The sequence below is a fragment of the Macrobrachium rosenbergii genome, chromosome 4, assembly GCF_040412425.1.
Source record: "Macrobrachium rosenbergii isolate ZJJX-2024 chromosome 4, ASM4041242v1, whole genome shotgun sequence".
Lineage (NCBI taxonomy): Eukaryota > Metazoa > Arthropoda > Malacostraca > Decapoda > Palaemonidae > Macrobrachium > Macrobrachium rosenbergii.
Window position 1 is genome coordinate 47,696,717 of NC_089744.1, and position 25,701 is coordinate 47,722,417.

Below are 25,701 nucleotides of genomic sequence, written 5' to 3' on the forward strand. Positions count from 1 at the left end.
GAAGGTAGGGGGGTAAGTGAGGCAGGGGGAGCGAGTGTTCCTAGTTCCCTTTTCAATTCTCCTTCTTCCTCTTCTTCTTCCTTTCAAGGTTTCCCAAAATCTTCTTACCTTGAGGACAGATCGAGGTCTACTGTCCCCAAGGTGAAAACCTTGAAAACGAAGGTCTTATCTAAGTCCTCTAGGCCTCAAAGGTCTAATCCTGCAGCTCCCTCGAGGTCATCACAGGCTCTTAGCCCAGTGGCGTCTTCTAGCAAGGCTACTCCCCCTGCCAAGGTGTCGAGATCCAGGGCAGTTAAGGCGAGTCCCCCTCAACCTAACTTTGACCCTGAGGCTTTTGCAGAACTTCTCATGCAGAAGTTCGACAAGAAGGTCGAAGCTAGGATCAATGTCCTTTCCTCTCAGCTCGCTTCGGGCTTAAAGTCTTCAGGAGATTCGGTGAAGTCTTTAGCCGAGAGGATGCAGACCCAGGAGAGCTTGCTCTCCGGGTTTATGCGCTCCGGAGTGGCGGCACAGACTTACGCTGTTCCGGATGCCTCCAGTCTTCCTCCCTTCGATAAGGGAAATCCATGGCGTCTGGCTCTTCATGCTCCTCGGCATGAAGATACTCTTACCATTGAGGGCTTGGGTACACGTAGGTTGGAAGAACTGGAGTTCTTTCCACCCGACCTGGTGCCTCCCTACCCAGGCTACGCCAGGCTTACAGAGGAAGCCTGGATCAGATCAGATGTCCCGAAGGAGACAGTCATCTTCCCTAGGGACCAAGCCCAATCCACCTTGATGCGCACTCTCACGGAGTGGGAGGCGGAGAACACTAAACTTACCCCCTTCAAGGGGACTTTCATTATGTTCTCGGTAGGTGATGCCATCCCTACCCCCTGCATGACTAAGGTAGCACTGCCGACTAGTCAGGCAGGCATCGAGGGTAAGCCGCTACCTCAACTCCGGGAGACAGATCCCACCTCTCTTGTCTTCCCCGGAGATTCGGAATTTTGGCTGGGAGCTCCGGCCGCGTTCACGGTGGGCAAACTCGACCCCGAGTGCGCTTCATCCCTCTTCAGTGAACAGCTTCCCAAAATTCCAGAGGCTCTTCTAAAAGCGGAATTTGAAGCCAGGTGCAGGTTGAGTCGCTCCTTGCATTCCTTGACTCTGACGGAAGCAACGGCTGTGACCTACACCGAAGAACCTCTCTTCCAGGTCCTAACCAAATCCCTGTTGGCGGGATTCCAGGCAGACCTGTACGACTTCATAGTGGCGAGGATGAATTGCCGGAGACACATCTTTGCGGACGCCACTATAAGGCATGAACCCAATAGGCTCATGAGGAGCTCTATTTGGGGTGCCAATATCTTTCCGGAGGATGAGGTTAACAATGTCCTGGCGAAGGCAACCAGGGCAAATCAAAGCCTCTGCTCCTGCTGGGGTCTCCCCTTCAAAAGGAAGGCCACCGAGTCCGCCGGACCTCAAGCCAAATCAGGGAAAAGGTTCAGGAGGTACAAAAGACCTCACACCCAGACTGTGCTGCAGGCTGTACCAGTCTCCCAGGTCGGTCAGCCCTCGACTTCAAAAGCCCAGCCTCAGCAACAATTTGTGCTGATGCAGCCGGCTCAGCATACCCTTGCTTCTCCAACCTTCGTGGCGTCCCCGGCTTTCAACGCTTCTTTTGAAAGCCAAGGGGCGTTTCGGGGCTTTAATAGGAACGCAAGGGGAAGCAGAGCCAGAGCCTCCTTCAGAGGTAGGTCTGCGTCACGTTCCCTCTCTCGAGGGAGAGGAGGCCAAGGTAGTAGAGGAGGTAAGCCCTCTCCCGCCCAATGAGTCTCCTCAGGTGGGCGCGAGGTGGTATCTTTTTCGGGACCAATGGACCTTCAGTCCGTGGGCCCACAGCATAGTCTCCAAAGGTCTGGGATGGAGCTGGAGCAGAGGTCCTCCTCCGCTAGTCAGATTCCATCAGTTCCCATCCAAAGCCCTCCTGGACTTTGTAAAGGACCTGCTTCAAAAGAGGGCTATAAAGAAAGTGAGACACCTGAAATTTCAAGGCAGACTGTTCAGCGTTCAAGAAAGGCTCCAGTCAGCAAAGAGTAATCCTAGACTTGTCTCGTCTCAATTTATACATTCAATGCGACAAGTTTCGTGATGCTTACAATCTCGCAGGTGCGGACCCTACTTCCCGTGGAGCCGTCACCACCTCTATAGATCTTTCAGACGCCTATTATCACGTCCCGATTGCAAGAAATTTCTCTCCTTACCTAGGGTTCAGACTAGGAAAACAAGCTTACTCGTTCAGAGTCATGCCATTCGGGCTCAACATAGCGCCCAGAATCTTCACCAAACTGGCAGAAACAGTAGTCCAGCAACTGCGGTCCCAGGGGATCATGTTAGCCGCATACCTAGACGATTGGATAATTTGGGCATCCAACGCCAAGGAATGTCGGAGAGCAACAGCCATAGTGATCAGCTTCCTGGAATCCCTAGGCTTTCAAATAAACAGGGAGAAATCTTGCCTAGTTCCGGAGGCTCGATTTCAATGGTTAGGAATCCAGTGGGATCTGCACTCACACAAACTGTCTCTTCCGCCAGCCAAAAGGAGGGAAATAGCCAAAGCCACCAGGCAGTTCCTCAAAAACAGCAAAGCCTCTCGTCGTACCCAGGAAAGAGTCCTAGGTTCTCTTCAGTTCGCATCTGTAACAGACCTGCTTCTGAAAGCCAAACTGAAAGACATATACAGAGTGTGGCGGAGACGAGCCAACAACAGATTCAGAGACAAGGTGTCCCTAATTCCGCTGGTGTTGAGGAAAAGATTTCGACCGTGGTCAACAGTCAAGAGTTTGTCAAAGTCAGTACCTCTCCAATTTCCTCCTCCGTCGTTGGTGATCCACACGGATGCTTCCCTGAGCGGGTGGGGAGGATATTCCCAACACAAAAAAGTTCAAGGAACGTGGTCCACTATGTTCTGCCAGTTCCATATCAACATTCTCGAAGCAATGGCAGTATTTCTAACTCTGAAGAAACTACGTCCAACCAGACAGATTCATATCAGACTGGTACTGGACAGCGCAGTATTGGAGCTTTGTATAAACGGGGGGCTCCAAGTCGAGCCGGATCAATCAAGTAATGATAGCAATTTTCTCCCTAGCAAGAAAACACCGTTGGCATTTGTCAGCTACCCATCTGGCAGGTGTCCGGAATGTCATTGCGGATTCTCTGTCCAGGACAACTCCGCTGGAGTCGGAATGGTCTCTGGACAAAACATCATTCGAGTGGATTTGCCGTCAGGTACCAGGTCTCCAGGTAGATCTGTTTGCCACAGAGAGCAACCACAAGCTTCCATGTTATGTTGCTCCCAATCTGGACCCTCTTGCTCACTCCACAGATGCGTTGTCAATAGATTGGAACGTGGCAGAGGATCTATCTGTTTCCTCCAATAAACCTGTTGATGAAAGTTTTACACAAGCTCAGGTCATTCAAAGGTCAAGTGGCCCTGGTGGCACCCAACTGCCCGAAGAGCAGTTGGTTTCCTCTTCTTCTAGAGTTGAAACTCTGGTGCATACAAATCCCCAGGCCAAAATTGACACAAATAGTACAAACTCGGACTGTGTCAGCTTCCTCAAGAATTCTAAATGCCCTGGCTTTATGGACTTATGAAATTCGCAGCTCAGAAAGATGCTAATATTGATCCTATTAATACACTGTTCTTAGAATCTGACAAAAGGGAATCTATCCTCAGACAATATGACTCAGCAGTTAAAAAGTTAGCATTATTCTTGAGAGAATCTGAAGCTAAAGAGATGACCACGAGAACCTTGCAATCTCGTTCTTCAGGTCATTATTTGAAAAAGGACTGGCCTCTAGTACCATTACTACAGCAAAGTCAGCTTTAAAAAAGATATTTTTACATGGTTTCAATATTAACTTAACGGACTCATATTTTTCATCAATCCCTAGAGCATGCGCTCGTTTGAGACCAGCAACCCGTCCCCACACGGTTTCCTGGTTCTTAAATGACGTACTTAAATTAGCATCGGACACTGATAATGAACGGTGTTCATATTTGAGTCTGTTAAGGAAAACGTTATTCTTAATTAGCCTAGCTTCAGGTGCCAGAATTTCTGAACTGTCCGCTCTCTCTAGAGAACCGAACCATGTTGATTTCCTCCCGTCAGGAGAAGTTCTGTTATCCCCGAATCTCAAGTTTTTAGCTAAGAATGAAGATCCACAAGATAGATGGTCCCCTTGGAAGGTTATCCCCCTTCCACAGGATCTGTCCTATGTCCAGTCACTACTTTAAAGGCTTATTTAGATAGAACTTCTAATATAATGTCTGGCCCTCTTTTTGTTAGTGAAGGTGGAGGAACCATTTCCCTAAAGGCCATCAGGCAACAAATACTGTATTTTATTAAGCAAGCTAACCCGGATTCAGTACCTAAGGTTCATGATATCCGGGCAGTGGCCACCTCCACTAATTATTTTCATAATATGAACTTTGAGGATCTTAAAAAATATACGGGTTGGAAATCACCATCGGTGTTCAAACGCCACTACCTTAAATCTCTAGAGGCCCTAAAATTTTCCACAGTGGCTGCAGGAAGTATTGTCCCATCCGCTGTAGATTAGCCTATGCAATCTTAGTTATCCTGTCCCTCTTCCTCTCTCGCCTACCTGCCTCGTTTACTCACCTTGCTGTCTATCCTTAGGTCAGGCATGCTTCACAGCCTGACTCCTGACCATGTTGCATATTGCCTGTATTCCCTTTTTGTTAGCATTTAAGTGTCTTGGTGTTAACCAATATTGTGTGTGTGTATGCCCTATGTTATTAATCATGTCTTATCCTAGATTATTGATCATGTCTTATTTTTGCTACTTGGGTAATTAAAACTCAGTAATTACTTATAGTTTTATTTATCTCCATCACAGTAGTTGTCAGAGGGCTTCACCAAGCTTTGTATGATTATTTCTCTGCTATGATTTCACTGGGTGACACAGGTCGAACCCAGAAAAGGGATTTTGACAAAGGAAAAATCTATTTCTGGGGGAAGACCTGTGTCACCCGGTGACCCACCCCTATTCTTCTTTCCCCCCCCTGAATGACATACCAGCTTGGGGGGGTTGCTAAATTGGAATGAGGCCAAGATGGCGGCTGAGGTGTTGGTTGGCTGGGAGATGGGCGTTGGATATGCGACGGCCCCTCACTTTCCGGGATTTTGAGATTGGAGATCTCTACAGGGCAGAGGCCTGTGGCAGTGGCAACACTCAACCTTTGTGTATACCGACATCTATTTTAGAAGAGCGAACTGGGGGTAGTAACCCCAGCATTCTAGATAGCTTTTTCTCTGGTATATATAGCAATTCTTATACCTTGAAATGTGCTATATGGAACCAATTTCACCGGGTGACACAGGTCTTCCCCCAGAAATAGATTTTTCCTTTGTCAAAATCCCTTTTCTAAACCCCTTGTATTTCACAGTACATGAATTATAATGGCCAAGATGCTGGTGGTGGTGCCCTTCTTTTATGGAGAATAGATTGATGAGCTTGGATCATCTTAGTCTGGTGTAGTTGTAATATGATTGTCGGGTTTGTATGAAAAATTAGTTTTATGCAGGTTTGTATGAAAAATTAGTTTTATGGTATAAAGACTATTGCATTATGAATGCCTGCTAAAGCTGCTGAAATGCAGTATATAAAAAATTATACCATATATGATGTGTTTGGTTAGAGAACAGCTTGAGTTGACATGTAGCATAAACTTGTCTTAGATTGCTAAATGTAATATCTCTCTCTCTCTCTCTCTCTCTCTCTCTCTCTCTCTCTCTCTCTCTCTCTCTCTCTCTCTCTCTCTCTCTCTCTCTCTCTCTCTCAAATCAGTGTGTTGATTTTCTTTCTTTGAAAGTGGTAATAATTTGTAGCTATTGCCAAAAATACATTCACTACCAAGTGAATTGTAATGTTTTTACCTTTTATTACTTGAGATACCACTTTCTGATTCCTTTTCAGTCGTAAAACATTTAGAATGCTGTAAAAGAATGTTCATTACCAAATATGATGTCAAGATTATTAAAATTCTCTAATTATTGCCACCTATAGCTCAAGAATCCAATGATAGCTCCTGAACAACGCAAACATCTTCCATTTGGTAACCATCCAGAAATGCTTCCCATGTTAGAGCAGCAACTTCGCTTGTTGGAAGATAATATTCAGCGTGAAAATCAAGTCATCAATCACATGACTCAGATTACCCCTCAGAGGAAAGATAATCACGCTAGCATGGTAAGAACTTTTTAATGTGCTTCTTTCTTTTCACATGTATTCAGGCCTTTTTTTGTATGATTTTAAAACCTTCCATGATGCAGTAACAGCTTAACAGAGATATAGGTAGGGAATTGATGTACATTGCATAATGAGCAAAGCCATAATTCCAGGTCAGATGTGACAACCCCATGTGGAGTGAAGTCTTTACTCTGAAGCAACCCTATATAGAGAAGTGAAATCTTTACTCCCATTGTAAGCCTCATAAGTGCAGTGGGACTTTTTGCCTGACCATAAGTTTACAGATTGTTTGAATTAATATCAGTCTATCATGAAGCCAACATTGGGAATGTTAAAATCAGATAGTGGTATAAAGGGAATTTAGTGCGAGTTGGTATGTTTGCCTTGGATCATTTAGTACAAGTGTGTAAGGGTTGTCAACTAGTAGTTTCCTTGTTATTAATTCCAGCTTTTTGTACCAGTTCACTGCTGCCTTGATGATTATTCTCACATGTTAGTACTACTACTATCACTATGATGAATTATTTGTTTTGTATGGATGATCAGTTATGCTTTTAAATGCGTGCCCTTATTGCTGATTGTACTTGTTTTTGTTTCTAATAATATACCAGGCAAGAAATTGATATAAGTGGTAGTATGTCATGCCTTAAGACTTTTTTCCATGTCTTAATGCCACTCGTGTAACAATGTTATGGCTGGCATTGGTGGATTAAATGTTATGTTGGGACATTACCAGAGGTCCTTTTAAGTATTCCTTTAAATCAAGCTGATTTGCTATTACTAGAATGTAAGAGTTTTAGCTTACAATTGCGTTTTTCGACCATTCCGGTTAAATCAAAGTTGACCGAAAGTTGAAATTTTTTGTAGTCGACGTACCGTACGTCCACTCGGCACCCAACAGACAATTTTAGTCGACGTATGGTACGTCCAGTCAGCGTTTAAGGGTTAAAGGACAGTCTTGGTCTATGAGTTAACTTCCATAGTTGGACAAACATAGATGTTAATGAAGAACTGCCATTACTAAAAATTGCTCTGGTGTCCTTAGTTAAAACTACTAGTCAAGTTAACACAGTCTGAGTCATATATGCAGGATGGAATCTTTGCCCAAGAAGAGGATCATTTGACAAGCTTTGATTATACTCATGGAGATCACACTTTATCTACTTGCAGAGCAAAGGCGCCACCAAGGACCCACTTTATCCAACTCTTGTATGTGAGGCTTTCTTTGCAGAATCTGCTGTAGGAATCCATTGTCAAAGGCAACCATGAAAAAGGACCAAAAATAAAAAAAAAATATAAAATAATTTTTTATAGCCATGCTTATAAGTACACTAAAAAGTAAAAAATAATTTTTTGAGACACCAGGATTTTCTTGCAATTAATCTTGTCTATAAAAATAAAAGCGTGGCCCCTTAACATGGAAAGAATTGCCACAAGAAATTAAAAAATCTATTTCTTTTCTTGTAGCATTTCCTTCCTTGTTTGGGGCTCATGCTTTCATTTTTGTAGACATGATTAATTGTAAGAAAATCTTGGTGTGTCTCAAAAAATTAGTTTTTACTTTTTGGTGCATTTTATAAAAGCATGTTTAAAAAAATTTTATTTATTTTTTATTTTATGCTTTTTAGTTTTGACAGAAATTGTAGCCAATTTATGATTGTAGTTAACAAAACTGATATCCATTTACAGGAGAGGGCAAGGGAAAATGGAAGGGGAGGGAAGATGGAAAGTGGAGGGGAGGAGAAAGGAGGAAAGGGGGAAGGGGATGAAAGGGCAAGAGGAGGGGAGTGGTGAAGGAGGAAGGCTTACGGGAGGGGGAGAGGGAGGGAAGATGGAAGGTGAGCCAGTGGGGGAAGGGAGGAAAATGAGAAGGGGAGGGGAAGGGGAAGTGGGAGCAGTTGGGGAAGTTTAGGGGGATGGAAGAAAGAAGGGGGGGGAATAGTGAAGGGGAGGGCACAGCTAAATTAACACTTGATCATGTGCTCTGGGAGGGGGAAGGGGAAGGGGGAGGACACAGCTAAGTTAACACTTGATTTTGTGCTCTGGAAGGGGAAGGGGGAGGGGAGGAGATGGAATAGGGAAATGGAGGATGAGGACAAAGCTAAATTAACATTTGATCGCATGCTCCGGAAGGGGGAGTGGGAAGGGGGATGGAAGAGGGACCCAAAACACTGGAAGAGGTCACTGCTGACTTACTGATCATGTAAGGTTGTATTGTCACAGAGATTGAGTAACCATGCGAAATTTCAAGTCCATCAGACGAAGGGAACAGGTTGAAAATTGAGTTACAAGATTAGAGGACAGACAGATGCAGAAATTAAGTTAAATAAAAGCATGTAAAAAAAAAAATTGGCAGGAGCTTCCTTGTCAGAAGCTAAATTGGTACTACCCACTTTGGTCCTGAAAAGCACATCTCTGAGGATGGTTAAAATTGACTTTGCCATAGATAGGTCATAACCTCTGCTTGATGACTCCTCATCATCATGTCTAGGTTCTGCAACAGAGGTTTCCTTGAGCATTTGAGCAGGTCACTCATGGGCAATACTGCTGCATACCCAAACAAGCACCTTTGGGAGGTGTCATCCCAGAAGGCATGAAAAACTTCATCTAGTGTCTTGTCAGAGTCACTCACTAAAAGAATTTGATTTTGCAATGAGTCAAACCTTGCCCTCTTGGAAGTATAGCCAGGAGTAAGGGTCTCAAGGAGACCTGAAAGACAAGGATGAGGGATCCTGGATGGGTCACAAACCGTCATTTGCTAATCTGGGGTAATTTGAGCCGAGTGATTCTTTGGTTACAGGGAAATTTTTTTGCAGTGTCACTGAGCTTGGGAGTTATGATGCCTGATAACACCAAATAATTCATATATGTTCTCTTGCTAGGTGATGAGTCACTGAAAGAGCAAACTGAGGACTTGTCTACAGGGCAGTTTATAGGCATGATCCACAGGAAGAGAATTCATAGTCAGTCTAGACAACTAATACCAGTGAGGATCTGCCAGCAAGTTGGGGAATTACCCAAAACTATGGTCTGAAGAGCTTCTGAAAGTACTCATTTGTTCCTGTTTCACTGTTTGGCTTTCACAAGAGCCTAGGTACTAAAGATATTGTTATTCATTTTCCAGTATTGAGTAGAAATCCCTACCTTCTGGTCATGAAGTTTATATGAGTGGTTATGACTTCACTGCTGCATTTTAGGTGGTGGACTATTTCTTAGTATTGTTGGATTTTTTTACCATTAGATTTTGTATTTTTAAAACTGTTCAGTAACCTGAAGGTAACTTTGTAATAAAAGTTGAAAGTCTTGGTATCTTTCTTCTATTTTCTTGTGAGGCGTTTGTATATTCTTCATCCATTGGATCATTGTGGAAGTACAGTAGCTTGTAGATAAAGGGTAGCTGTTGATGTACATTCTAGTGACAACAGGAAGGTAATCTCTTGTGTTCTCCCGTGGAAGCGCTCTTGGCCCATGAGTTTAACCATTAAACGCCGAGCCTCTATTTACAAAAGTGTCTGCCGTATGCCGGTGGGGTTTGGGAGTTAGCCCCGAAGTGGAAAGAAAGTTTTTTTTTTTAAATCACAGCACGCTTAGTTTTTAAGATTAAGAGTTCATTTTTGGCTCTCTTTTTTTCTCATTGCCTGAAGTTTAGTATGCAACCATCAGAAATGAAAAAAAATATCATATATAAATATTGGAATATATGCCAGCGCAAAAAAAAAATTTCATATATAATTGCATACAAATCGCTCTGTGAGCAAAACGGTTAAAGCTAATGAGCTATTTTTTTTCGTTGTACACTAAATTGTGATGATTTTGGTATATAACAAATTGTAAAACGATCAAAGACAGAGAAAATGTTATCACAAAATGATGCATGAATTCGTAACGTGCGGACGTAAAAAAGTTTTTTTTTAAATTCACCATAAATTGAAATATAGTGCTAGAGACTTTCCGTTTGTTGCAAAATGAAGGTAAATGATTGAATATTACTAGAATGTAAGAGTTTTAGCTTACAATTGCATTTTTCGACCATTTCTGTAGATTCAAAGTTGACCGAAGGTTGAAATTTTGGCACTTATTGTGATTTATATGAAAATATTTCAAAACTGATAAAAGCTACAACCATGAGTAATTTTTTGTTGTATTGTGCATGAAATTGCACACATTTTCATATATAAAACTTTATGTAACGACTAATATAAAATGGTGCAAAAATTACGACAAAGTCACTAAAGAATTTCTGAGACTTTCAGCAGTTAGTGCGTGCGGAGGTAAGGATTTTTTTTTTTTTATTTATTTTTTTTTTCAAAAATTCACCATAAATTGAAATATTGTGCTAGAGACTTCTCGTATGTTGCAAAATGAAGGTAAATGATTGAATATTAGTAGAATGTAAGAGTTTTAGCTTACAATTGCATTTTCGACCATTTCAGTCGAGTCAAAGTTGACTGAAGGTTGAAATTTTGGCACTAACCGTGATTTATATGAAAATATTTCAAAACTGATAAAAGCTACAACCATGAATTATTTTGTGTTGTATTCTACATGAAGTTGTGCACATTTTCATATATAAAACATTATGTAATGGCTAATATAAAACGGTGCAAAAATTATGACAAAGTGACTAAAGAATTTCTGAGATGTTCAGCAGAGTTAGCGCGTGCTGAGGTAAGGAAAAAATTTTTTTTTCAAAAATTCACCGTAAATCGAAATATTTTGCTAGAGACTTCTCGTCTGTTCCAAAATGAAGGTAAATGATTGAAAATTACTAGAATGTAAGAGTTTTAGCTTACAATTGCATTTTTCGACCATTTCGGTCGAGTCAAAGTTGACCGAAGGTTGAAATTTTGGCACCTACCATGATTTATATGAAAATATGTCGAAATTGATAAAAGCTACAACCATGAGTTATTTTTTTATTGTATTTAACATGAAATTGCACACATTTTCATATAAAAAAATTTATGTAACGGCTAATAGAAAACTGTGCAAAAATTACGACTGACTAAGGAATTTCTGAGATCGTAAGAACCTGACACCGTCTCTTCCAAACGGGGTGTTCGTGTGTTCATCGTCCATCGGAGTGGCGAGACGTTTGGCGTCTTCACAAACAGAAACATACACACAGTTTGATACAGAAGATTTGTTGGAACATCATGAGTACATGATTAGAATGCTTGCATGGCAGTGCAAGTAATGGTGATTGTAGATACATCAAGACAACAATGGTTAGGGAGAAACAGCCAGAAATATTGTATGGTTGAAATCGCATTCCTTTAGAGAAAGAAAACGAGATGCTCTTGTTGTCTTGTCCACTCTGATGGACGACGAACACACGTGTTTGAAAGAGACGGCGTCAGGCTCTTACAAGATTTTCAGCAGAGTTAGAGTGGACGTAAGGAAAAAGTTTTTTTCAAAAATTCACCATATATCGAAATATTGTGCTGGAGACTTCTCGTTTGTTGCAAAATGAAGGTAAATGATTGAATATTACTAGAATGTAAGAGTTTTAGCTTATAATTGCATTTTTCGACCATTTCGGTCGAGTCAAATTTGACCAAAGGTTGAAATTTTGGCACTTATCATGATTGATATGAAATTATGTCAAAACTGATAAAAGCTACAACCATGGGTTATTTTTTGTTGTATTCTACATGAAATTGCGCACATTTTCATATATAAAACTTTATGTAACGGCTAATATAAAACAGTGCAAAAATTACAACAAAGTGACTAAAGAATTTCTGAGATGTTCAGCAGAGTTAGCGCACGCGGACGTAAGGAAAAAGTTTTTTCAAAAATTCACCATAAGTCGAAATATTGTGCTAGAGACTTCCCGTTTGTTGCAAAATGAATGTAAATGATTGAATATTACCAGAATGTAAGAGTTTTAGCTTACAGTTGCATTTTTCGACCATTTCGGTCGAGTCAGAGTTGACTGAAGGTTGAAATTTTGGCAGTTATCATCATTAATATGAAAATATTTCAAAATTGATAAAAGCTACAACCATGAGTTAATTTTAATTGTATTCTACATGAAATTGTGCACATTTTCATATATAAAACTTTATGTAAAGGCTAATAGAAAACGGTGCAAAAGTTAAGAAAAAGTGACGAAAGAATTTCTGAGATTTTCAGCAGAGTTAGCTGATGCTTTCTTTTGGGATAAGAAAGAAATTCACGCATGCGCAGCTGGGTCACGCTTGTAAACAAAGCAACAGCGTGATCCGTGAACTCCCAGCATCCTTCAAGGCACATGATTTAAAATTTTACGCAAACGAGTCATATACAGGTATTCCCCTACTTATGATGGGGTTAGGTTCCAAAAAACCCATCGTTTGTTGAAAAAATTGTAACTCGAATATGGCCTAGCCTACACTAGGGTAATCAGTACCATCTATACATATATGGTAGCCTAGCCTACACTACACAGTATACTTTATACATATATGGTATAGTAATTATTAGTGTCAGCTAATTCTGCAGGTTCGATGCAGACTGACATGATAAGCCAGTATTAAGAGAAATTGAATAACAAACAAGGCCTGGCCTGCACTTTTGTATTCTATTTTCACATAACACCGCCGTATTATACAAACATCAAAATAACGAATGTGCATCTTTTCCATGGATCTTTTAAAATGTTATGCTTTACTACACTGTATCCAATCGTAAATATTCTTATACTGCTTTTGCATTATAAATTCCGATCATAGCGATCAAATGTTTTGGTTTCGGAATCGATCACGCAGTCTTTATTTCGATGCATTTAACTCGGTTCAGAGGGCATTTCTTGCTTCAAGTTAGCGTAAATGAATCTCTAGATACTTTATTTATAAAGGACGTGTATTTTTTGTTATATGAAGTGTTTTTATGTCGAAATATAACTTAAATATGTCTCGTTGTGAAATTATTTTAGCCATTTTTTTCGTTAGTAGATGACGTTGGCGGCTGGCCCTTTGTTTTGTGTAAACAAAAAAAATCAAGAGTCCGTTCGCTATTTTCTCTTGATTTCATCATCATACCACGAGCTTTTCGTATGTATCTTTTATCGGCGTGAAAACAGCAGTAATATGTGTTCTTTCATGTCCAGTAGTTTTGATTAAAATACTTTCCAATTTTATTTGCGGTCGAGTTTCATCCATGTTGCCAATGTGCGATAATTTATAGTCATTAGCAGCTTGAACATTCTTTTCTCAGCATCAGCTACAACTTGCAGCTTAATTTTACTGCAGCAGTATATTTCCTTGCCAATCTTTTCTCCAAAGCGGATAAGGGTAGTGTAAAAACATATCAGAACTTAACGTCATTTTTAATATAACTACGGTAATTGTTTAACCGTACGATGGTTGAAATACAAGCAAAACAGTTGTTATCCGACTTGGTTATTAGCAAAACAACAGAATCTCGTTCGGTTGTTTATGGCTGTATGCATTTTCGCAAGAGTATAAGGTTACTAACAATGCTTTTATTATTCTCTTACTTTTTTAACTAGAAGATGGAATAAAGAGATGGAGAAAAAGAAGTTGGTCTATTGTAAGTTGGTCTTTCTTGCTGCCTGATTCTACGGCAATTGTAGTGTATGCTGTTGCTTGTGCCCGCTTGAAATTTAAAAATATTTTCTAAATATTGTCGTACCGGTATTAATTGCTAACTCCATTGTAAACTCGAATTATCGTAAGACGAATTATCGTCACTCGTGCACTACCTGTATTTACAAACGCACAAAAATTGCAAACGAACACTGACCTATTTTAACTTCCGACATAACGAGGGCAAGTGAGGTCGGCTCATTGAATTAATGTACCTATTCCAGCCTCTCGGGCCAACGTATCATACACCGTACGCTGCCTGACTGTACGTTGTTGCCTGCGCCAGTCGCCCGCGAAATTTAAAAATACGTATTTTTTCAAAATATTGTCGTATCGATATTAATTGCTAATCCCACCGTAAAAGTGAATTATCGTAAGTCGAATTATCGTAACTCGAGCACTACCTGTAAGTATTTTTCCGCGAATATTTAAAAAACTTTTTGTTGTCGACGTATTTTACGTCCACTTGGCACCTGACAGACAATTTTTGTCGACGTAAAATACGTCCAGTCGGCGTTAAAGGGTTAATGTGTTATACATATGTGTTTTGACCTTGAAAACAAGCTTATTGCTAATGCAGATGATGGTACACGTTGTTTTGATCTCATCTCCTGTGGTTGCTGAATCTGTGTCTAGACAGATTTAGCTTAAATTAGTGCTTGGTGCAAATTATGGGGAAGAAGTTAAACCTGAGAAAACTCAAAGTACTGTGTAGTTGTTTGCAGGTCTTGGGTGTTGGAAACAGACACACGTACACCCCCCCCTTTTCATTGACTGCATTCCTTTAACTATTTGCAACTCTTAAATTTCTTGGTTGCACAAAAAAATTGGCATATTGAATAAGTGTTTAAAAATTTTTGGAGATTTACATATAAGGAAATATTTTTCTTTTATTCTTCATGTTTTGATGTTAATCTCTGGCATCATTATTCAATTAGTCCTCTCTGTGCTGTATAAGATATTTTATAATTCAGATCTCCCAGGCTACGCCACCCACCACAGAGTATTAGATATGCAATTTTAATCTTAGGAGTTTAACCCTTAAACGCCGACTGGACGTATCATACGTCGACTAAAATTGTCTGTTGGGTGCCGAGTGGACGTACCGTACATTGACTACAAAAAATTTCATCCTTCGGTCAACTTTGACTCGACCGAAATGGTCGAAAAACGCAATTGTAAGCTAAAACTCTTACATTCTAGTAATATTCAATCATTTACCTTCATTTTGCAACAAAATGGAAGTCTCAAGCACAATATTTCGATTTATGGTGAATTTTTTAAAAAAACCTTTTCCTTACGTCCGCGCGGTAACTCGGCTGAAAATTTCAGAAATTCTTTCGTCATTTTGTCGTAATTTTTGCTGTTTTATATTAGCCGTTACATAAAGTTTTATATATGAAAATGTGTGCAATTTCATGTAAAATACAACAAAATACAACCCATGGTTGTAGCTTTTATCAGTTTGGAAATATTTTCATATAAATCACGATAACTGCCAAAATTTCAACCTTTGGTCAACTTTGATGACCGAAATGGTAAAAAAAACGCAATTGTAAGCTAAAAATCTTACATTCTAGTAATATTCAATCATTTACCTTCATTTTGCAACCAATTGGAAGTCTCTAGCACAGTATTTCAATTTATGGTGAATTTTTGAAAATTTTTCCTTATGTCCGCGCCAGAAATTCTTTCGTCACGTTGTCGTAATGTTTGCACTGTTTTATATTAGTCGTTGCATAAAGTTTTATATATGGAAATGTGCGCAATTTCATGTAGAATACAACAGAAAATAACTCATGGTTGTAGCTTTTATCAGTTTTGAAATATTTTCATATAAATCACGATAGCTGCCAAAATTTCAACCTTCGGTCAACTTTAACTCGACCGAAATGGTCAAAAAACGCAATTATAAGCTAAAACCCTTACATTCTAGTAATATTCAATCATGTACCTTCATTTTGCAACAAACTGGAAGTCTCTAGCGCAATATTTCGATTTATGGTGAATTTCTGAAAAAAAAAAAAAATTTTCCTTACGTCTGTGCGCGGTAACTCAGCCAAACATCTCAGAAATTCTTTCGTCACATTGTCGTAATGTTTGCATCGTTTTACATTAGTCATTACATAAACTTTTATATATGAAAATGTGTGCAATTTCATGTACAATACAACAGAAAATAACTCATGGTTGTAGCTTTTATCAGTTTTGAAATATTTTCACATAAATCACGATAACTGCCAAAATTTCAACCTTCGGTCAACTTTAACTCGACCGAAATGGTCGAAAAACGCAATTGTAAGCTAAAACTCTTACATTCTAGTAATATTCAGTCATTTACCATCATTTTGCAATAAATTGGAAGTCTCTAGCACAATATTTTGATTTATGGTGAATTTTTGAAAAAAACGTTTTCCTTACGTCCGCGCAGTAACTCGGCTGAACATCTCAGAAATTCTTTCGTCACGTTGTCGTAATGTTTGCACCGTTTTATATTAGTCGTTACATAAACTTTTACATATGAAAATGTGCGCAATTTCATGTACAATACAAAAGAAAATAACTCATGGTTGCAGCTTTTATCAGTTTTGAAATATTTTCATATAAATCACAATAAATAGAAAAAATTCGACTTTCGGTCAACTTTAACTCGACCGAAATGGTCGAAAACTGCAATTGTAAGCTAAAACACGTACAGTCTAGTAATATTCAATCAATTAGCTTCATTTTTCAACAAACGGGAAGTCTCTAGCACAATATTTCGATTTATGGTGAATTTTTAAAAAAACATTTTTTTACGTCTGCGCGTTACGAATTCATGCATCATTCTGTGACAATATTTTCTCTGTGTTGCTTTGATCGTTTTACAATTTGTTATATACCAAAATCATCGCAGTTTATTGTACAATACAAAGAAAAAAAATAACCCGTTAGCTTTAACCGTTTTGCTCACAGCGCGATTTGTATAAAATTATATATGAAAATTTTTTTTTTGCGCTGTCATATATTTCAATATTTATATATGATAATGATATTTTTTTTCATTTCTAATGGTTGCATACTAAACTTCAGGCAATGACAAAAAAAGGAGCCAAAAATGAACTCTTAATCTTAAAAACTAAGCGTGTTGTGATTTTTTGAAAAAAACTTTTTTCCGCTTCGGTGCTAACTCCCCAACGCCGCCGGCATACGGGAGACGTTTTTGTAAATAGAGGCTCGGCGTTAGAGGGTTAATTTAATAGAAGTTCTTTTCCTCTTGTTGCCAAATAGTGGGAACCTTAGTTCAAATTTGGTGCAAACATTTTTTTGTGTTGAACAGGATGATAAGTCTCAGATCATAGTTTTTGTTTTTTGTCTTTTATTTTACTTTGCTTTTCTTATTTTTATTATTTTTTAATTTCTTTTTGTTTCAAAGTTCATTCTTCTCAATTTCCCATTTTGTGATTTTTATTATTTTTCAATTTCTTTTTGTTTCAAAGTTCATTCTTCTCAGTTTCCCATTTTGTGCTGGGCTACCTTCCCTATTAAGGCCAACATGCTCGTAACATAATTCTTTTCCACCTAAGGTGGCACCTTGGCTTGCAGTAATAATGGAGTCTCAGCTGTTCTTTGAGGAATGATCATGGCCATGAATGTGAACCGAGAGTGACTGTGGCATACAAAAACTGAGGAGGAATTGCCCTGTCAAGAAAGCTCAGGGCTCATCTTTTTGCTGGGTGAATTTGGGGATGAAGAGTAATCTGATCTTGAAATATAATCACATATATTCCATGAGGAGGAGGATGGTTGCCAGTAACAAAAGTAACAGTAGAGGAAGCCATGGGAGGACTCCGAAAAGAAGAATATCTTTAAGTCTGGTCATGATAACAGGACTGGGAGTAGCTGAAGTTGTCAAATATAAGATGATGCTTCAAAAGGAGGCAATATAGGAACATTACCAACAGCTGGAGCCAAATGCCACAGTGGATATAGTTTGTCAGAGGTGGATGAGCAGCAGGGGACTTTTGTTGTGGTCGCAACACATTGAGGGGAGTTGTTTATGATCTGCCCCCATACATGGCAGAAGGACTTATTAGTGGAAACGAGCTAGGAAGAGTCTGCAGAATACTGGGAGTTGACACAGGCACTGATAAAGGCAAGATGGAACACAGCTGAAAATAATTAATGAAAAATAACATCACAGTGATAATGAATGGGATTTCTGGGATGGGCTATGATGATGATGATAATGCAGGTGTCAATTAGTGGAGTAGAACAGAGGAATGAGGAGTGAATCGAATTGTCGTTTGCATGTCTTGATGTTTGTAGTAGTGTCCTTGCAATATGGAATGGTTAAAGATGAGTGACTGGGATATGTTTCATGGTAGTAAGGCAGTGTATGATAAAATGGGTATTGAGTAAGTAGCAGTTTTGTAATACCTCTGAACACCACATCCTTTCCTCACATGGAGAAGGAAAGTGAGTATAGTTGGAAGTTCAGATGGTGGTTACTTACCATAAAATATTTTGCATTCATTATAACTACTTTAAATCATAGTCAGAAATTTTTACTTGTTGTTCCCTTATGTAGATTGATTGTATTTTCAGATGTCGGCGGGATTAGTACGAGGTCAGCCAGTAACAGCAGAAAAATCATTTTCAACAGATTATGTGGAAAGATCAGTGATTGCTGCATCAGTTTCTACTAAGGGACTTGCAGCTGCTTCAAGTTCAACACAGCAGCAAACTCCAGCTAGTAAGGTATGCAGCTTATCTTGAGTAGAATCCCTTTGTTTTTAGAATTGATGAATAGTTAATCATACAAGTAAACAGTGTTTATAGAACAATGGGTTTGCTGATATACTGTACATTTCTGTAGTGCAAGTTGAAATGGCTGACAGTATTTTAGAAAATTGTTATTAAACCTTAAACCCCATGATCTGCTTTTAAGACAAACTGGAGCAAATACCAGGAGCTGATGTGTACCTCAATGCTTAAATACACCATTGGTGTGGAATGCAAAATGAATCACATTCTGAAGTGACACATCAAAGTTTTGTGTGTGTGTGTGTGTGTGTGTGCGGAGATGGCAGCCATGTGGAAAAGCTTTGTTTTGTGCACTTTATTTACCCATTTATCACATACACAGTTTGTCATGGGAAAAGACATGCTTGTACTCCACTGATCTGTCATGAGAATAATTATTGCTTCAGACACACTATAGTTTGTGTTGAAGACAGTGAATGCAGAGAGATTCATCATTTAAATTTGTGAATTACACAGAGAGCACAGCAGAAATATAATAAAACAAATTGATTAAATACAAAAGCCATTACTGTATATGAGATTTAGTTTTTACTGCCTTATTGTGTATGTGACAACTGGAGGAGAATGCAAGATATAAGGTGCTATGCGATGAAGATTGCAGAGGAATCATAAGAGGAGGTAGAAAGTGAGAAAAAAAGGAGAGGGGAAAAATAAATATCCAGGTATAAAGTTTGTTAACTTTTGTAAATTGCTATACATGATCTGATATTGTCAGTTTAACTTTGTATCTGAACCTCCCAACAATTATGCAAATAATTTTTATTTACAAAATGATGAAATTGCAAAGATAAACCTTACTCCTCAGATAATGGCAGTTAAATTAATAACTGTAAAACATTTTACTTGTACCAAGTAAGATTTGTGTGAATGTTTCATTGTATACTATAAAATGTGAAATTTATTAGAAATATTATGTATGTCTAGGAGCCACTTTGACTTCTTAATATCTAGATGTCCTCACACAACAAGCTTTGAATATACGGGTATGAAAAATTGATATTTTCATGCTGGATTCCAACACAAACTATGACCTGCTCAGTTTTGAATGCTTAAAGATAATTACTAAAGCAGATCAAACTCTAGAAGAGCTTTTGTAAAATTTTGAAGTAGACTTTAGTAAAATTGGTAACAAAATTTCAAGATGGGTTATTGAAATTGGTAATGAATGTCTCAAAAAAAAAATCCCCAGCCTGGGAAACAAGTTAGCTTTTATTTCTGGCCTAGAAGGGAGCTTTGTGTTTACATATCAGCGCTTGCCCCTACATGGATATGGTTTTCTTGCATCAGCTTTAGAGTGAATAAAAATTATTTGGTTGAAATGTTCATGATTTTCTGTCAATAGTAAACAGCATCATGTTGCTTAAGGGCCTTCTGTTTAGGGGATACTTGCTTCACAAATTAATTGCCTTTTAGACTTGCTATATATGAATGACTTTTTGCCCAATTTGGATAATAATAATCATAATTTACTTTTAAGGTTGTATGCATATTAGCTTTACTCTTTCTTTATGATAGGATTTTTTCTTATTGATTCTACTGCTTCATGTAACAGGTAAGTTGAAACTCTGAAAGTGAGATGAACCTCTTTTTCAGATCCCTCTACAGTAACAGGTATTTGTGGATCAAACACTCTAGGAAGTGGGTGGCAAGTACTTGTCTCTCTCTTTCTCTTGGTGCAGGTGCTCCCCAAAGATATAATTTTTAAATTTACAGTAATCTGACTGTTATTTTGACACTCAGGAATTGGCAAGAGTCTTCATTTAGTCAGATTTGTTTATAGTACAGTATGCATTGTCTTAATAGTTTAACTTGAATTTTATCACAAATGTGTTTTGTCTTTGATTACCTGCGTTCTCATATTTGCATAGTTGTGATAAGAATACCCACTATAGATCTCACTAGTTTTGCCTGGCCAGAAGCTGATATGTTGGTATATGCTTCATTGACAGAAGTTTTAAAGTTTATGTATTATATTGCTGTTAGAAATGTCAATTTAGATTTGTTAGTATTCCTAATGGCCATCCATTTATAGAGTGATTTTGTTTTAAAAAATATCTTGATGATGAAGGTGTCAAAGAAGAGTAGGAAGCCCAATGTGTCAAGGAAAAACAAAATCTGCTATGGCTTTCAATGTGACATATTAAAAAATTGTATGGTTGATAATATACTAAACATGGAATACAGTATCAAGTTGTGTTGGATTGCCAATTTGTATTTTATGTAATGCGGTTAATACAGAGTTTGTTAATTGGTTAAATCATGATTTCATAAAAGTAACTTACCAAGTAACTACTTAGCTAACGTTTCTACTTGCGCGGCAACTTTTTAAAAAATTCGTTGTCGTGCTTCTGTTTTGCGTAGGTGACAGGCCCCACCCACTATTGGATCACGGGAGAAACAACCGCCAGGTTTACTCAGTTGTTTTTGCTGATTTTGGTCAAGTACAATTGTTTTGTTTTGGTAGCCAACAAGCTTTTGTCAATCTGCTAGCTTTTTTTGAGATTAGTTTCGTAGTTTTTGCAGAATTATGTCAGATTCTAGAACTTTTAGTGTTCACTATTGCAGCACAGGGTGTAAAACTAGGTTAACAAAACCTTATGATCCTCAATCGGTCTGCAGTAAATGTAGGGGGCAAGAATGTAGCAGGGAGAAAATTTGTAATGAATGTGTTTCATGGGCTGAGAAATAGTGGAAAGTGCTGAAATCGTGCTTAAAGTAGAGTGGGATAGGAAGAGGAAAGCAACTTCTAGAGCCAAGAGACGTTCACTTAGCCTAGAAACTACTCCTAAGCGTAGTTTAAAAGCTAGTCCTGCTTTTCCTTCTACTCTTATCCTTGCTTTTTCTCCTACTACTGGCCCTCCTATTCGTCCACCTACTCCCATGCCTGGCTCCCTTGCTTCCAATCCTAATACCTTTCCCAGTCTCAAATCTAGGTTTGATAAGAAGATTAATCCTGTATTGAGTACAGTGGCAGAATTGGGAGAGTCACTGAAAGCAGCTATGGACAAAATGTTCACCAAAAAAGTGATGAGTGACAGTGTAGTTCAAGTGGAGGAGGGTGGCTATGTGGCCCGATGGTTCTCCTAGACAAAAGGTCACTGTCCTGGTCCCCTGAACATGGAGAAGATATACCAGCAGTCCAAAGGAGGGCTTTGGGGTTTGCCCACGGGTAGTCGCCCCCTCAGCCTAGCTTGTTGCATGATCCCAGGTGCCGGAAGACAGCCATTGGAAAGGTGTCTCTTTGGAGGTGCATCAGTTGTCTTCTAGTTCTGACGATTCCAGCGTGGACAGGATGTGCCGCAAACAATTCCCTTCATATGATGTTGGTTGCCATTCACTTCAGCTTCCTGTTAAGCGGTATAGAAAGCTAATACCAACCCACAGCCTTCTTGTAGGTACACTGTGGACCCTTCTGTCCCTGCCCCGGTCCAGCATCCACTTTTGTCTACATGGGACAGTCCAGAGGCCTTCTCACCTTAGCGCCCAACTGCTGAGCAGCTTCGCCTGGCTCCCAAATGCCCAGCGTCCTTTCATAGGCACACAGTGTCAGTGAACAAATGTCTCTCTCACCTTTCTGAGTGCCCGGCGACACTCCCCGGGCATCCGGCGCCAACTCTTCAGTACCTGACACCTGCTTCTGAGCGCCAAATACCCGCTCCCAGGCGTGTTTCTCCTCAGTCTGCTCAGAGACCTTTAGATTAAGATGAACCGTCTCTGGCTCCTATTAACCCTTAAACACCTATTGGACGTATCACATAATCGACTAAAATTGTCTGTTGGGTGCCGAGTGGACGTACGTGCACGTCGACGACTACAAAAATTTCAACCTTCGTCAACTTTGACTCGACCGAAATGGTCGAAAAAACGCAATTGTAAGCTAAAACTCTTAAATTCTAGTAATATTCAATCATGTACCTTCATTTTGCAACAAATTGGAAGTCTCTAGCACAATATTTCGATTTACGGTGAGTTTTTGAAAAAACTTTTTTCTTACGCACGGGCGGTAACTCAGCCGAAAATTTCATAAATTCTTTCGTCATTTTGTTGTAATTTTTGCACTGCTCTATATTAGCCGTTACATAAAGTTTTATATATGAAAATGTGCGCGATTTCATGTACAATACAGCAAAATACAACCCATGGTTGTAGCTTTTATCAGTTTGGAAATATTTTCATATAAACCACGATAACTGCCAAAATTTCAACCTTTGGTCAACTTTGACTCGACCGAAATGGTCAAAAAACACAATTGTAAGCTAAAACTTACATTCTAGTAATATTCAATCATTTACCTTCATTTTGCAACCAATTGGAAGTCTCTAGCACAATATTTCGATTTATGGTGAATTTTTGAAAAAAACTTTTTCCTTACGTCCGCGCCAGAAATTCTTTCGTCACGTTGTCGTAATGTTTGCACTGTTTTATATTAGTCGTTACATAAAGTTTTATGTAGAATACAACAGAAAATAACTCATGGTTGTAGCTTTTATCAGTTTTGAAATATTTTCATATAAATCACGATAACTGCCAAAATTTCAAGCTTTGGTCAACTTTAACTCGACCAAAATGGTAAAAAAAAACGCAATTATAAGCTAAAACTCTTACATTCTCGTAATATTCAATCATGTACCTTCATTTTGCAACAAAGGAGAAGTCTCTAGCACAATATTTCGATTTATGGTGAATTTCTGAAAAAAAAATTTTTTCCTTACGCTCTGCGTCATGTAACTCGCCGAACATCTCAGAAATTCTTTCGTCACGTTGTCGTAATGTTTGCATGTAGAATACAACAGAAAGTAGCTCATGGTTGTAGCTTTTATCTGTTTTGAAATATTTTCACATAAATCTTGATAACTGCCAAAATTTCAACCTTCGGTCAACTTTAACTTTCGACCAAAATGGTAAAAACGCTTAATTGTAAGCTAAAACTCTTACATTCTAGTAATATTCAATCGTTTAACTTCATTTTGCAATAAATTGGAAGTCTCTAGAACAATATTTCGATTTATGGTGAATTTAAAAAAAAATTTTCCTTACGTTCTCTTGTGTAACTCGGGTGAACATCTCAGAAATTCTTTTGTCTCGTTGTCGTAATATTTGCACCGTTTTATATTAGTCGTTACACAAAGTTTTATATATGAAAATGTGCGCAATTTCATGTACAATACAACAAAAAAATAACATGGTTGTAGCTTTTACCAGTTTTGAAATATTTCCATATAAATCTAGATAAATAGAAAAAATTCGACTTTCGGTCAACTTTAACTCGACCGAAATGGTCGAAAACTGCAATTGTAAGCTAAAACACTTACAGTCTAGTAATATTCAATCAATTAGCTTCATTTTTCAACAAACGGGAAGTCTCTAGCACAATATTTCGATTTATGGTGAATTTTTGAAAAAACATTTTTTTACGTCCGCTCGTTACGAATTCATGCATCATTTTGTGATAATATTTTCTCTGTGTTGCTTTGATCGTTTTTAAATTTGTTATATACCAAAATCATCGCAATTTAGTGTACAATACAACTAAAAAAAATTAACTCATTAGCTTTAAGCGTTTTGCTTACAGCGCGATTTGTATACAATTATATACGAATTTTTTTTTTTGCTGTCATATATTCCAATATTTATATATGATAATGATATGTTTTTTCATTTCTGATGGTTGCATACTAAACTTCAGGCAATGATAAAAAAATGAGCCAAAAATTAACTCTTAATCTTAAAAACTAAGCGTGCTGTGATTTTTTTAAAAAACTTTTTTTCCGCTTCGGCGCTAACTCACCGAACGCCGCCGGCATACGGGAGACGTTTTTGTAAATAGGGCTTCGGCGTTAAAGGGTTAAGTGACAGTTAGCTGAGATTATGGCTTCAACAGAAGCTTCCTCAGCTCCTAAGACGAATCATGATGATATCCTGTCCCTGGTCTCCTGAGAAGAGGAAGAGGTCAATCAAGAACCTGCTCCTCTTTCTTCCTGTGCAGCTCTTCTACAGTATCTTTTGGCAAATTTTCCCACCTTTATTCACCCCAGCTGCCCCGTGTCACGTGCCTCGACTTTTATGATGAGGAACCAACCAGACGACAGGAATAGACTCCCCAAGTTGGTACTTTCCTCATCCTCCAAGGAGATGGGAGATTGTCTTTTGACTAAAGGGGAGGACTGCACCATTGCGTGGACAGATCTTGGACCTACAAGAAAACACAGTTTTCACTTTTTTCTAGCATTATGTATTACTGAGTAATTACAAAAAAAGTCAGCGTATATATATATATATATATATATATATATATATATATATATATGCATTGAACGCCGTAGTTTGGCTGGAATTTATGCATGCTTAGATAATTTTTTGTGTGCCTGTTTGTGCATCTGTAAATAACTTCAGTGTGCATGTATTATATCTCATTCGAACGGCCATTCTGTGTACTTTGTCGTGCTGAACAGCAAAATGTAAAAATATCAACGTTTATATATATAATAATCGTTGCCCTATATTTTCTTAGAAAAAAAAAAGATTGTCCGTAATCTAACGACAATTGCACAGTTTTATTCTAACAACACATATATCTTTCTTTTGTGCATTTTATAGGAAATTTATTCAGCTTTCTAATGCCACCTTTATGTTTTTCCTATCTTTATTCCTTACTTAGATACGAAATGAAATGTCAACATAAGTAGGTTGGAAAATCTGAAAATTGCACTGTAAAAAATTAGCATTTTTTAATCGGTAACAGCTAATTAGCAAACATTTATAGCACAGTGATTGTTTCCACATGAAAGTTCAATCATTTCCCCACAATTTATGTATAAAATAAACTCCCCAAACCTAATTATTATATTTTTCATGATTATTTCAAAAAAATATCTACGATTTTCCTTAAAAATTTCATGTTCATCACGTCTTTTTTATTATTTCTAACCCTTGCAAAGATTTTCTGATTGTTTTAGGAAAAAATTCAATCATTTGCCGACATCATAAAACAAACCTGAAGCGTATATCAGTTATAGTTTGGACCTGTCAATTTTTACAAAGA

The 25,701-nt window shown here is 38.4% G+C and overlaps 1 protein-coding gene across 8 annotated transcripts in view; it reads left to right on the top strand.

The window, feature by feature from the left end:
- Window positions 1–25,701, top strand: part of LOC136833991 (transcriptional regulator ATRX-like) — a 402,256-nt gene that overhangs the window by 347,005 nt on the left and 29,550 nt on the right. For 6 of the 8 annotated variants that reach the window (XM_067096278.1, XM_067096295.1, XM_067096286.1 and 3 more), the window contains 2 exons: window positions 6,079–6,261; window positions 18,441–18,593. In XM_067096278.1, coding sequence (XP_066952379.1) covers window positions 6,079–6,261; window positions 18,441–18,593 — 336 coding nt within the window. Of the gene's footprint in view, window positions 1–6,078; window positions 6,262–18,440; window positions 18,594–20,252; window positions 20,271–25,701 lie in introns of all 8 variants that reach the window. The other 2 variants (XM_067096290.1, XM_067096301.1) reach the window with 1 other exon arrangement.